The 14,731-nt window shown below is 48.8% G+C and overlaps 1 protein-coding gene across 1 annotated transcript; it reads right to left on the bottom strand.

Moving 5' to 3' along the window:
• Positions 1-499: 499 nt before the first annotated feature.
• On the bottom strand, positions 500-14,103 carry DMRT3 (doublesex and mab-3 related transcription factor 3; the record flags this gene model as incomplete). Its single annotated transcript, XM_082842667.1, has 2 exons — positions 500-1,464; positions 13,644-14,103. The coding sequence occupies 2 exons, from the start codon at positions 14,101-14,103 to the stop codon at positions 500-502; spliced, it is 1,425 nt and encodes a 474-aa protein (XP_082698793.1).
• Between the last annotated feature and the right edge of the window lie 628 nt (positions 14,104-14,731).

The following is a 14,731-nucleotide window of genomic DNA, read 5'->3' as shown; positions in this document are numbered from 1 at the left end:
GACCCGGTCCGGGAAGATCCCACATGCCGCGGAGCGGCTGGGCCCGTGAGCCATGGCTGCTGAGCCTGCAAGTCCACAGCCTGTGCTCCGCAACGGGAGAGGCCCGTGTACCGCAAAAAAAAAAAAAAAAAAAAAAAAAAAAAATTTCATTCAAGTATACTATTTTATTGAACATTCCAGGCTGAGTTTAGGGGCAAGGCTGACCTTCAGCTCTACATCCCCAAATAAATCTTCCATGGGCCCAAGGCTTTCCCAAGACTATTCTCTTTTACAACGAACATTCAGCACTAAAGCCACAGAGCAGAGCTATTTGGCATTTTCCAGTGAAGTGCAAGAAATTAAATAAGTTATGTTTTTATTGCTAAGGTATAGAATCAAGCACAGTCACTTTGTGAAACAGAAGGAAAAGGTATACACAGGATGTGGCCTCTCCTCAAGGGGGGGCCAGGGTTCAAATGCACAGACAATGTCACCTGGTCACCACCCATCGGGTAGCACTTTAAGATGAAGTGTTGAGTATTCTAGAGTCTGAGGAGTCAGACCTCTCGTCATAGTCGTCCTCGGCGTAAATGGACTGCTTTGACACGATGGGACACCCATCGTCAGGGATGGGTATCCGAGGGTCTTCGGGGACGCGGGCGGGGAGGACAGGTGAGCTTCTGAAGACGCTGGTAGAGTTAGTGGGGAAAGGGCTGACGTACTGGGACCTCAGCTGGTACTGTTGCTGCAACGTCATGGTGTTCCACAGGGTGACATCGTTGGGAAGAAAGGGGCTCGACTGGTTTCTCGCCAAAGTATTCCTCAGCATCAGAGGGTACCGGGGGGGCTGGGGGAACGGGTGCTGCAGGGGCACGGCCAGGGGGTTGGGGACCACGTTACTGGAGTCGGCGGAAAACCTCAACGTGTCTGGGACTCTGAAGGCCGAGCCCACGGACCATTTGGAAGAGGAGATGGGGTAGGAGCTCAAGGTGTGTTCAAAGATGTGCCCGCTGGAGGGCAGCACCAGGCCCTCGGGCTCTGCCGCAGTTCGGTCTGCGGCCAAGCTGGAGGTGCGGCTGGAGAGCAGGACCTCCACGGCGCTCACCAGGTCGCCCCCGCAGCCCTTCAGGATCAGCTCCAGCACCGTGGGCTTCTGATTGGGGAATATTTTTTTTAACACTTCCAGGGGCGGTCTGTTGGCTTTCAAGCTGAAGGGCAGAGACACGGTCCCTGAGGGGCCCTCGATCAGGAGGTGATTCTGCTCCCCGGGGTACTTGGGGCTGTCGGGTCGGCTCTCGGAGCTGCCTCCGTTCTTCTGGACCGCATACCCCCCTTCGTCCACCGACACTATCTCGGGGCTCTCTGGCGTGAAGCAGCCCTTACTTTTGGCCACGTCCGGGGAGCTCCTCTGGTCCGTGTCTTTGTCACTGAAGGTCTCAGTGGTGTCCGCTGTGCTGCTGTCCCCGAGTCGTTCTTCAGTCAAATCTGAAAAGCAGAGAACAGCTGGGTTAATCCTTTCCTGGTGTGTGTAAAGGGGAACAGATGTGCTCAGGAGAGGGCCCTACATGGGCTTTCTGCAAGGGGAACTGCTTCCTTGTGGGTTATAACATACTGCAAGCCTTAAAAATATCCAGTGTGTCACTGGCAAATGGGAAAAAAATACCTGAAAATAAAGGTCTAGAAATCGGAGTGATTTCTCAGAATGGTGTGTGCAGGGAAGCTTGCCTTCAGCACAGAACGGAAACACGATACCTACAACCACAGATGTGGCTGTCTAGCGCTAACAATCTAAATAGGGGCCAGGCTGGGGATAAACACCAACCAGGGAAGAACAGGAAAATGAACCCAGGCTTGTCTTCCGGTCCCTCTTCTGCAAATGAGGTGGCCGGTGTCATTCAAGGACATTAACAGCCGGTGCACGACGCATATACCCATGGGAAATTTTAATATTTTAAATCCATTTTCCCATAGGCAGATTTTGTGTCAAATGTCCTGTGAACTCGTCGTCAGTATGTTTCATCAGGATACCATGTACAATAACTAGTCGATATGATTGCCAAAGTGAAACAGGCAGCCTCTATACATTGAAATTTTTCTTAAAAGCCCACTCAAGGTCCTGGCAGACTTGGTTGCCTATAACCCACACTAGAGGGTAAGCAAAACCAGCTGTGAAATCTGGATGTGGGACAGGCTACAGAGAGAAAGAAGGAAATGGCTGGAGAAGGCTTCTGAAACTGCCAGGGAGCAAGATCCACCAGTGAAGCAGTGCGTCCATAACTCCAGGACCTGGGCTGCAAGAAGCAGACAGGTTTTCATGAACTGTTTCATTAGTAAAGGTCATGGAGAGAACTTCAAGATACCTTCCTGAACTATATTAAAAGAAGAGAGAAACAAAACAAAACAAAAAGCTTCCCAAATAAAGCAGAGATTTGCCGTGAAGTAAACCAGTTGCAAATTTAACATTTTGACTTAAGACATCACCCCCCGCAAGGGCTAGTATTACGGTGCTAAACAGTCAGAAAGGAAGGAAGGAAGGAAGGAAGGAAGGAAGGAAGGAAGGAAGAAGTAAATAAGTAAGATTGGTATTGGTCTGCTTGCAGAAGTAGGCTCTAAGAGATCTTAATAATAAAGAAACATATTCTTTATTAACAAGCTATATGCGAGTGGATTTTTATCCACTGCCCTGCCTGAATAGCCTCACTGTCGCCTTCTCAGTGGGCACACCTGATTATGTGTAGATAGCCAGCTGGTGAAATTTCATCAAAGCAGCTTCTAAAATCCATCTCCTCCTATTTGTTGTTGCTTATTTTAAAACGCTTAAACAGGGACTTCCCTGGTGGTGCGGTGGTTAAGAATCCACCTGCCAATGCAGGGGACATGAGTTCGATCCCTGGTCCGGGAAGATCCCACGCGCTGTGGAACAACTAAGCCCGTGCGCCACAACCATTGAGCCTGCGCTCTGGAGCCCGTGAACCACAACTGCTGAAGCCTGCGTGCCTAGAGCCCGTGCTCCGCAACAAGAGAAGCCTCCGCAATGAGAAGCCTGCGCACCGCAATGAAGAGTAGCCCCTGCTCGCCGCAACCAGAGAAAGCCCGCGTGCAGCAACAAAGACCCAATGCAGCCAGAAATAAAGAAAATTAATTTATTTTTAAAAGTAAATAAAAAGCCTTAAACAAAGGCCCATTTATGAGCATTGTTCTAATATGGGATGTACCTTAATTATAATTGAAAAACAAAACTTTGATTCTTCACAAAGCAATAAATATGTCTTAGGCATAAATAAATACTTTAAGAAATTCTTAAACTATATCCGTGAAACTTTCAATTATAAATCTGATACAAATTCGTAGTTGTCCCAAATTTGCATTTTATGTACACTGCTTCTTTTTCCAGTACAAAATATCAAGTGTCCATGTGGCGGTCAGTTGCAGCCCACACACATGAAGCCATTTCTGCTTTCTGTAACAACTCTGGGATATGCACAAAACACCTATTTTTGCAAGAGAAATTTGACATAACCTCTCCTGCAACTTCCTAGGACTGGAATCCCAGTTTTCACCCCCTGGGTTAATGTGGTATTTGTCCTTGATCCCAAGGAGAAAAACAGCAACAAAAAAGCTTCCATATCTTCATATTCTAATCAGCTAGACCTGCCTACATTTTCCTGACTCAGGACCCCACGCCTACCTCTTGGTGTTACGCTATCGTTAAACACTTGACAATAAGCGGACGGTGACAGTATGCTAACTCAGCACTGAACTCAACACACAATTGGATCTTGGCCCCTGCTCAGCGGAGCTTGGGAAAACAAGTCAAATACTCTCCTGGGGAAAATATGGACATAAAATAATGTTTTCAATACTGTGCTCCTCTAAACAGTTTTCTTATTTCTTTAGCTTTCATTATCTATTATTGTCAGCATCAAGTACTTGTATTGCCGTAACCTGCAAGACACTGAGGAAAACAGAATAAAGGGTGGAAAATACCAGGATGTATAAGACTGGCCCCTAACTTGTGGAATTTATTACCAAGTTGGGGAAATAAGACGCATGTGCAAGGGGGAAAGCAAACACAACCAGGCAGAATTTGCTAAGCAGCAAATCTGCACACATGGAACACAAATGTTCATAGCAGCATTATCCACAAGAGCCAAAGAGTGGAAGCAACCAAGTGTCCATCAAAGATGGATAAAGGTGGCTTCCCCGGTGGCGCAGTGGTTGAGAGTCCGCCTGCCGATGCAGGGGACATGGGTTCGTGCCCCGGTCCGGGAGGATCCCACATGCCGCGGAACGGCTAGGCCTGTAAGCCATGGCCGCTGAGCCTGCGCGTCCGGAGCCTGTGCTCCGCAACGGGAGAGGCCACAACAGTGAGAGGCCCACGTACCGCCAAAAAAAAAAAAAAAAAAAGATGGATGAATGGATAAACAACATGTGGTCCATTCATATAATGGAATATTATTCAGCCTCAAAAAGGAATGAAATTCTCACATATGCTACAATGTGGATGAATCACGCTAAGTGAAGTGAGGCAGACACAAAAGGACAAATATTCTATGATTCCACTTATATAACGTACCTAGAATAGGCAAACTCATAGTGACAGAAAGTAAAATGGTATTACCAGGGGCTAGGGCAGGGGGTAAGAGGGACTTACTGTCTAATGGGTACTGAGTTTCACTTAGGGATGATGAAAAAGTTCTGAAAATGGAAAGTGGTGATGGCCACACAACATTGTGAAAATACTTAAAGCCACTATATTGTGTCCCTAAAAAAAGGTTAAAATAGTAAATTTTATGTTATGTATATTTTACCACAATGAAAAAGTGAAAGAAATACGATACACAGTGTCATAGCAATACAGGGGATGGTGGGTTGTTGGGTTTTTTTTTTTAAAGCAAGGAACAACTGGTTCTTCTAGGAAACAAAAAGGTATGTAAATACAGCTAAAAAGCTCTGATTGTGGTATTTTTAAAAGAAATGCGTGAACCTAAAAATACCTTCCCACTTTAAAAGGTAACTTTTCCCCACTCTGGATGAGCTGCAAACACCGAAGACATTTGGGGAAAATGCTTCGAGCTCTATTACCAAGCTCAGTCTTCCACAGAATGCTTTAGACGCCAGAAGAAAGTGATTCAAAGGGCAGAAGTTTAGCCAAAAGGGAACTAAGAAATGATGTTCTGGCTAATCTGTCATATCTACCATTATGAAAATGTAGTATTTTTTTCAAGATGGTAAAGGACATACTGTCCCAATCAACTGGATACTGGACGGCAGGACTCTAAATCAGACAATACAAAATTTAACTTTTGAAGCTATTTTCCGGATCTGCAGAACGGGCCACAGTAGAATCCTCTATGATTGGCAGCTTGTTTACCAATTGTGAACCCCTAGACTGCATGAGGCCTCTTTCATATTTTCTTGTTCTACCCTTTGCACCTGCCACTGTGACATCCCCAGTGCAGCAAGAGCTTCTGGTGACTTCTCAAAGAGTGTGGTGGGTTGTGCTGATTCAGCCACACTTTCTCTCTGAAGATTTCCGGGCTGATCAGCCTCTCCAAAGGGGTGGGCAGGCTATGGCCAAAAAGCGAGAAAATCTAACCGGATGTCACAGGAATCAAATCTACAAATTCAGAACATTCCAACCAACTGAGTTCAGCACTGTTTATACTGTACTCAAAGGGGAGACGGAAGCCATTGAAGGAAGCAGTGAGTGGGACACACCCGTGGTGCCCACACACCTGAGCAACGCATAACGTCCTGCTAAGGGGTGCCAGGTAAGCAGACACCCAGACAACATCCAAGGCTGTTGGGGATTCAGAACCGGGCAAGGGAAGGCCAGCCTCTCACCTTGTACCAAGAATAACTCCTTAGCGATAATTTCTAAAGGTCGGAACATAGGAGCCCTGCAAATTTATGGTGTCAAGTACGGTTGTATTGTTGTGCCTAAACTAGAAGTATTGTAAATTACTGTCATAAATACAGACTTTCACAAGTAATTACAGAGGGTGAGTTTTGGGCCCAGTGATAAAGCGTAATTTAATAACGGGTGTTTCTTTACATCTGTAGATTTTTCCCTAAATGAACTTTACAAATTGTTCCGGTTGGTTTAAAACACAAAGGCCTTTCCAGATATAGAAATGTGAAACTGCCCAGTATCAAAATGAAAAGGAAATACTCCCCAAATGCTTTAACCTCTTCCTCCTTGAAACGGACACCCTAATTCCTAGAACATTAAAGGGTAAGAATATATTTCAACTGAGAATATTTTTACTCCTAGTATATAGGTGCCAAAAACTACTAGACTAGAAGTAGAAAGAAATCACTCTCATCTGATATTACAGATGTGATATCATCTTCTATTTTTAAAGCTAAACTTCTAGATATTTAAAAAAATCTTACCAAATGTTCACTCTTCCATTGCATATTTTTCACGATGTAGAAACACTCACAGCCATCCCTGAAATAAACTCTTCACGAGGGTAAAGGTATTTTTTTGAAAAAGTAGATACTCCATTGAGAAGGACACTGTTGCTATGGAAACCAATGCTCCAACTTCACAATATATCTATGCCATGAGGTAGCTACAAGACTTTAAGGAGAGAGAATGAACACCCACAGAAAAGTGACTTCTGATCTAAAATTACAGTTTGCAAATTTTAACTTTCTTCAGTGGATTTTTTTCATATGAAAATGCAGTTTAAAAAAAAAAAGTCCTAAGTATTTATTTGAAAGATGTTGAGGAAGCCTGCCACATATGCAAAACATTCCGCTCCTGACATGAAAAAGAGCATCTTCCTCACTTAGGTGTGGGGGTCTGATCCATTCTTTCTATCTACGAAAATAAAATATAGCATACATCCAGAATAAAAACACAAAAGCACTGGCATAAAGAGCGCTGCTTCCTAGTGCAAAAGTCACTGGACTTTTTTGTTTCCTTCGGAAATCATGTCACGCATTTTCAAACATGGACTGTCACGCCCTCATCTGTTCACTTGAGCTCTGGGGAACATACCTCTCAATAACTGTTCCCTGATGGGTCGTTTTCAAAGTACACAAATCTTATAGCAATGGCCAGGAAGAGCCCCAGCTGGATGGGGCTTCCAGAAAAGACCCCTGCCCAGTCAGAATTCAAACAGGAGACACGCTTTTTACATTTTCTGTTATCCTTATCTCCCGCTAGAAATGCTGAATCATAAAAAAGTGAATGGGTGAAAACCCAATATACAGCAGGGAATGAACGTCAGTCTAACATCTTTCCTTTTCTTCCGGGGGCTGGGGGGTGGGACCTTGTGAAAACTAAAAATACATAGTCATGTTTGCTTTTTTAAAATCATTAATGACACTGGCTTAATAACATAGGAAGAAATCAAGATGATTCCTGGGGACCAATATTTTGGCGGACATTGATATAGAAAGGGCTAGACTTAAGGAAGTGTGGACTGCAACTCTGGACTTTGTAAGTCCTGCAACAATTTAGTTTTGACCTCTTTCTTGACTCTGAAAGGAACACTTTTCAAGAAGCAGGAGGGCAATTACCTGTAAATCTACAAGTGTGTTTGGCAGTTATAAAAATGCAACTGGCTACTTATTCGTCCACCTATGTAACGAATATCATTAAATCCTTCACTCTGTGCCCAGGCACTGTGCTGGGTAAGATTACACAGAGATGATCAAAGCATTTGCCTCTTGGCTACTGAGAGGCTTACCGTTTACTAAAGAATATTTTGCAAAAATTCCAAGTTATCTGTGCAGTGAGTTGTATTTTATATTGAAACACAGCAAGTAACCCAAAGGCCAGCAGCTGGGCTGACTGCTGTATTCATGGGAGGGAATGTTGCTGTAAACATTCACATATAAAGACTATGAGTGGAACATCTACTGAACGAAACAAGTGATACTTAGTGGGGGGAAACAAGCAGAACACTGATCCCACCTTTGTAAAATTTAAGTCTGCCCAGTCACTGCGATCAAAAGAGATGAGAGATTCGGGAGAAAACCGATGTTCTGAATGTTAAGTTTTCCATAATATTGTTACTCAGTAGTTGATTGTGCTTATTTTTTATAGCTGTTTAACTGTATAATAAAATGCAAAAAAAAACCCACCTAGTTATGTTTTAGTTTCCCCTAGTTTCTTCAGAGAACAGTAGTTTGCAGTGACTCACTAAAGCCATTGGGCGACTCTTGGGAGGGATGTGACAGGATCCCAAGGTGATGGGCCCCGCGATGACCAATGTTCCACCACTCAGGCCCCAACCTCTGCCACCAGCGCCCATGTAAACCCTGGTGCAAGGCCCACTGTGCCACCAGAGTCACATCACACTAGACATGGGGGTCCAGGGACCCGAGTGACTAATGGCTGAGGGGCCGCAACAGGTTAGAAAGCTGAAGAAAGGAGGGAAGCTGGAGAAACGGAAGAGGCAAAGAAAGGGAAAGGAGAGGCAGGCAGGCACGTAGGTGTTCACTGGGTTCTGCCTGCCTTCCCGTCAGGAAAACGTCCAACATTTCCAGAAAGGGGCTCCAAGTCTTCCGGGGACGTTTATTTATGAAGATTCACTCCCTTTCCCTCTGTAAAGCTGTTAGCTGAGAGTGCTGACTCGCTGCAGCAAAGAATTTCTCATCAATGCTCTTTGATTGTATTTCGCAAACAAAATGCCTGTTGCTTGGTAACATTTCACTTGAGCCTGACCTTCCCCGAAAGTTATTGCTATCAGATTAGCTTTACACTGTCCTCCTGTGATTACTGTAATCTTTTAAACCCGGGAGTTCATCCATCAGGGAAAAGACGAGTTGGTTGTGTAAGTCGAGAGCACGGCTATCCTGCCAGATTTATAACCCAGAGGGGTGTGTTAGGTGGGGGGAGGTTCTGTCCTGGATGGCAGTGGAACTCTGTGGTTCCCAGACGTGGAAAACGCTCCCGTTTTCCTGTCCACCCTGTGCTCAGATCCACAAGATGGACACCAGCGCCTCTCCGAGCCGGCCGGGGGCGGGGGGGGGGGGGGTAGCTCGGGCTCCACAGGGATAAAGAGGCTGGGAGACCCGCCAGAGCTACGCCCACCCCGAGGGGCGCCCCCGAGGACTTTAGGGCTGGGCCCGCCCCGGAAGCCTAGGGTTGCCAGATAAAATAGCAGGATGCCCAGTTAAACCTGCACTTAGCAAAAATCACAATGTTTCAGTACAAGTGTGCCCCATACAATATTTGATATCCCTTTTTTGTGTTTATTTGCAGGTTTTTTGCTAAATCGGGCAACCAACCGAACAGGCGGGGTCTAACCCAGCCCACGGGGCTGAGCGCGAGTGGAAGGTGCCGCCGCAGCAGCGGTGCCGCGAGAATTGGGTGCAAGAGAACAGTGGTACAGGGCGGCCGCAGGGGAGCCGCGAGCGCGCTGCTGCCACCGCACGGGCCTCTCCCGGCGTCCCATCCATCCCTGACCCGGCCCGGGGTCCCTGAGCCACCGCCCCGCACTTCCACTCGCTGCGCTCTCGGCTGCGCCGGGGCCCAAGAAGCCGGTCCGTAACTCGGCAACTCGCTGGGCGCCGGTGGGAAAGGCCCGGAGCTGTGAGCAGCCCCGCGTCCGCCCTCCAGAGCCAGCCGTGGGTAAGGTTTAGGAGAAGACCAGTGCGGTCTCGCTTCTTCCTTTTCGTTTGGTTGGTTTTTGCTTTTTAAAATGCAACTCTGAGCCAGGCCCCTCGGCCCAAATAAAAGCGTCTGAAATACCCAGACCCTGTTGTAAATTCGTAGCTACCCTTCATGAGTGACTCTGAGGTCTCTCCCACTTTTCCTTTGCTTCAGCCTCTAGCCGTGGAGAATTTCCCATCCTGGCCTGGACCGGTGTTCTGGCAACATTCATCCATGCAGGTGCGTGTCTCTTTTTTAAAAAAATTAAAGTAAAATTTAAAACTAGGAAGCTGACCAGACAGAACCTAATCAAGCTGGAGCTGAAAAGCCCAGAGCAAGCATAAAGATGCTAGGAGGTGCCGGCCAGGAGGTCAAATCAAATAAAGGCAGTTTTCCAAAATCTCCCAACTTCCCTTCCTGTAAGGTCTCTTGTTCTCTCCATTTCAGGAGACATAAACAAGAAAGGAGACCCTACTTTCCTAGTTAATCCTGCTCTCTTACTCCTAATCAAATAGGATGTTTTAGATTTCTTTTCCTTTAAGAAATTTTTTAACAACTTGTTTACATATTTATTTTGATGGCAGATGTAAACCTAGGAAGCATCTGTAGCCACAGCCCTTTCCTCTGGCAGCCTGAGGAGACCCAGGCCACTCTCCCGGAGCAAGGGTAGGGTGTGGGGGAGGAAGCCAAACAGAGGAATGTAACTTCAGCCTCTCACCTTGGTCTTGACCCCTAACTTTCCTCAGCTCTACAGCACAGGCCCTGAAAGGCTGGCTTGGCTGGTTGAGGCTGCTGACTCAGATACTCTAAGAGCTGAAAGGTGTTCAAGCTTCCCAAGGTATTTTCCTGACGGGAAGGAGGGGGGAGTGAAGAGGAAATCAAAGAGAAACGCATCAATAGGATAGATTTAAAGGAGCTTAGACTAGAATTTGGGGCTCAATCAAAACCTAGTAATTCCAGGCCAGTCGTAGATGATAATCTAGGAGCAGGGGAAATGTACACCCAAAACGGAAAAAAAAAAAAAAAAAAAAAAGCTTTAATCCATTGCTAGAAGTTATAACCTGAGAATATGAAAATTCTCCTTACAACCACCTCCATGTTAAAAGGGATGTTAAACATGATACACCGTTAGACAAAACAATCCCTGTTCCTTTAAAGAATCGGAAGCAGAATTGGGGAAGGAAATTTCTTCCACCTACAAAACTGAGTCTTGGTATTAATGTGGCTCCCTGAACTGGGCATTTTTTTTCTCCAGCGGTGCCCAGCAAACATTCCCTTCTCTAGGGCGTGTACTTTTCACAAGGATTTCTGGAGAGGGGGAAAGACTCTGTGTGTTTGTGCACTTGCATTTGGAGCCAACAAAAAAAGCAAATGTCTCCACAGCTATGTACTAAAGAGACCAACCATGTTTTTGACACTGAAATCACAAAGAAACAAATCTCCATAAACCACCAGGAGATATTTAGAGATTCCTAATGGTCTGTGAACTTACTGTACATGTAACTTACTACCACTCAAACAGAGCTCCATTTACTTCTCTACATAGTGAGCTACTTGCCAAGGACCATATCTGACAAGCTTCTCAATACGCCTGGTATGTTACATACAAATGCATCATAAGAACAACTGCCAAAAAAGGAAAAATCCATACAGTCCCATTCAGGCCGTTTTCCCTAACTTAAAACCCAAATGGGCTTTCTCTGTACAAAGCATTGCAGAGAACCGATCCCCTTGTATACTTGCCTTCCTAATGGAAAACAATTATCTATTCCTTTCCTGCCCTCTCTCGCCATCATCGGATTGGTGACTGGCTTTTTGTTGGTGTTGAATGGAATTATGGGGCCCGAACCAATTGAAAGCAGAAAACAAAAGTTACATAATAAATGTGCAACGTATGCATTAGGACCTGAGCATTTGATCCCTGATAGTTTAGGCCCCCAAAGCCATCACTCTGACCTTTTCTAGTGATAAGTCCTATTCTCCTTTGCAATTACTTGTTTTCATTTTGAAAGGCTCAGGTCATCCTAGAACACTTAGTTCTGAGTAAAAGAGAGAGCACCAGGTCTGGTTTGTCCAGTTGCCGTCTCCGTCTCCTATTCTCCCTAAGCATGTATCCTTCTGCTACTGAGGCTGCTGCTTGGCCTTTCTGCCTGCCCCTCACTCCCCGCCTCCCAGGGTTATTTTTGGTTTTGTGACTCTATAGAAAGCATGAACTCTGGCTATCCCAAAGAATGGTTAGAACAGCACACAATGTGAAGAGAATCCCCTCTTGGACAGGGACCCCAGAACCCAAAGCACTATTACACGGGTGCTGCTTGGGCAGGTGGCCACTGCAAGATGCTACCACTGTCACAAACTCAAAACTCCCGACCTAGTGTTGGGGGAAATGGAGACAGAGAAACTGGAAATGTAAAGGTTAAGAAAAGTTACTGGCATGGAGAACTGAGACAAAACTCTCCTAGTTACCTGCTCTAACTTAAAGGAGAAAAACAAAAAGAATGTCCTCTCCCCGCCCCCCTCCTATTCCTCTGTGACAAACCTATAAGTATGAAGAGATCACAATGACAAAAGAGAGTCAACTGGGAGTGGGCGGACATTACTCAGGGAAATGCTTATATTCTACCTTGGATTAAACATCCACAAAATCCATGTTCAGTAAACTCACTTCTGTCCTTAAAATACGCAGTTCTGCTCTTCCCATAAGATGTTCTCAGAGCTTCAGGTCTGGACAGCATAACGGAGCAACAGGGCAGGAGAACTGCACCTGCCAGGCTGCCTACCAACTCACCCCAAATGTTTCCCTGGCTCCACACAGCAGTGCAGTGCTGCTGAAAGCCTCTCTCCAAGAGCCAGAGGTACAGTCTTTTTTGGGGTGGGGGGAGACTGGGGGTAGGCAGAAGCGCTACCATTAGTTCCGCCCACAGAAGAGCTTTGGGCCTTCCAGGGCCTTCCATCTCTGAATTCCAGCATACGCCTCAACCCCCTCCCTGAGAAGATGGGCTTTTTTCCTTTGTACATCTGCCCCAGTGAAAGGGAAAGACCAAACACCTGTCCACAGAATTCTACGAGCTTAAAATCAAAGGAGCCCTTGGGCTGGGCAGGATGGTAAACTAGACATTCTCCAGGAGGAAAGGCTCCACTGGGGTTTGCAAGGCTTTGGAGGCCTGAAGGAGGGAACCGGATGGAGAGGTGAGGAGAGGAATCTGCCCACCTCCAGGGCTCAGAGCAGACCCATGCTCTCTAAAGCACAGCAGAGGAGGAGAGGGGAGAGGAGAGGAGAGGACAGGAGGAGGCCCAGGCCCACCTAGAACTGGGGAACGGACTCTCCAGGGCTGGCCTTCCTCACTGTAGGTCGTTTTGTTGCTGTTTCTTTAAGACCACGGTGACTGCTGAGGGCTGCCTGCGGAATGGTGTTAAAGGACCTGAGCAATTCTGCAAAAGGAGTTGGTTGACTCTGGGCGCACTAGATTCTGAGTCCCCGCTATCAGTGTGGGGGCCTTTCTGGCCCTTGTTTACTACTGCTTCTAAATACGGCTTCAAGAGGCTGGAGGCCACAGTAGGCTACTTGAAAGGCTTCGGGTTCGCTCATATTCCCCGGGGGCCGAGAAAAACACCCAGAGTCATCCAAGCCTTGGGCCTTGGCTCCTGCCTTGCACCTACCCATCCCAACCTCCAAATGCGAGGCCCTCTAAAGCCTGCGGCAAGAAGGCCCGGCCGCACTGTGGCGTGTGCCCACGCGGATTTTAATTTGGTTCTGCCTCGACCTCTTTATTTACCCGTCCCCCTTTAACCTGGGGAAGGCACTTGGCGAGCCCGAGGCGCCTTTCCCGTGGGCGCCTGGGTTCACCTCCTACCTCGCCGGGTCCAGACCGAAGATCGCTTCTGCCGAGAGAGTAAGGACCGGCTCGGCTGGAGTTGGGGCGGAAGGCCGGGCCGGGCCATCTTCCCAAAAATTCGCCTCCGAGCCTCCCAGCCACAGCAGCAATAGCCGCTTGGAAGTGTTTTCGCCCACGCGCGGGGCCCAGTGCGGCCCCGCAGCTGCTCTTACCTGGCTTGGCGAGCTGCGCCTGCAGCGCCCCAGGCTGGGGCTCCGCGGCCCAGCGCAGCGCGGCGGCAGCAGCCAACTCCACAGCGGGGCGCGGCGGCGGCGGCGGCGGTGGCTGAGACGGCTGCGAGGTCGGCGGCGGCGGGGCAGAGGTGGCGTCTCCCGGCGGCGGGGGTCCCGGCAGGGAGCGCAGCGAGTCGGGGATGAGGCTCTCGAGGCTCTCGTTGGCCTGCTGCCTGCGCAGCGCCACCTGCGCCGCCATGACCCGCTGCCGCTCGATGATAAGGATGCACTTCTCACAGGTGCAGTCTTTGAAGCGGCAGTAGCGTTTGTGGCCCTTGAGCCAGGACAGCACGCCGTGGTTGCGGCAGCGCGCGCACTTGGGCGTGCGCTGCAAGGGCGCCCGCGGCGGCTGCGACACGGGGCCGCCCATGTACAGGTAGGGAGAGCCGTAGCCGTTCATGCCCCGGGCTCCCGGAAGAGCTGGCGGGCTGGCGGCGGGAGCGAGTCAGGCGGCGCTGGACGACGGGTTGGGAGGCCCGCTCAGGGGCGGCCTCCGGGCGGCGCAGTCTTTGGTCCAGCAGTCCCCGCGGCCGCGTGTGCTTCGGGATGGCCGGAGGGGCTGCAGCCGTGTTTACGGCTCCCGCGGCGCTCACAGCCTCAGCCTCCCGACTGGCGCTCCACCAGTCTCACGCCGGTCGCGTCTCCGCCTGCCGCTACTTTGGCCGGCACGTCCTCCCTCGCCGAGGCTCTGCGGCGGCTGCCAGGAGCCGGCGAGGGCTCTGATAATGGTCTGAGCCAGCTCGTCTGCAGCTCCCGCGCGCGCAGGCCGGGCCCGGCACTTCCTCCGCCGCCCTCCCCCTACTCCTCCTCCCTCCCACCGCCACCCCCACCCCCACCCTCGAAGTCCAGGTCTCCTTGCATTCCCCACCCCACTCCACGTCTGCCTCCTTCCTTTCCGCTCGGGCCCTTCGAGTCCCTGCACTTCACCTTCCTTGCCATCCGCCGTCGGGCCACTCTCACGGGGGCGCTCAAGGCCCCCTCCTCCAAGCTCTCTGTGCTTCCCCTGCCCGCTGCGGGCGGGACTGCGG

Source organism: Leucopleurus acutus, assembly GCF_964270905.1.
Source record: "Leucopleurus acutus genome assembly, chromosome: 7".
Lineage (NCBI taxonomy): Eukaryota > Metazoa > Chordata > Mammalia > Artiodactyla > Delphinidae > Leucopleurus > Leucopleurus acutus.
Note: the sequence above shows the minus strand (reverse complement) of the source record. Positions and strands in the feature narration are given on the sequence as shown.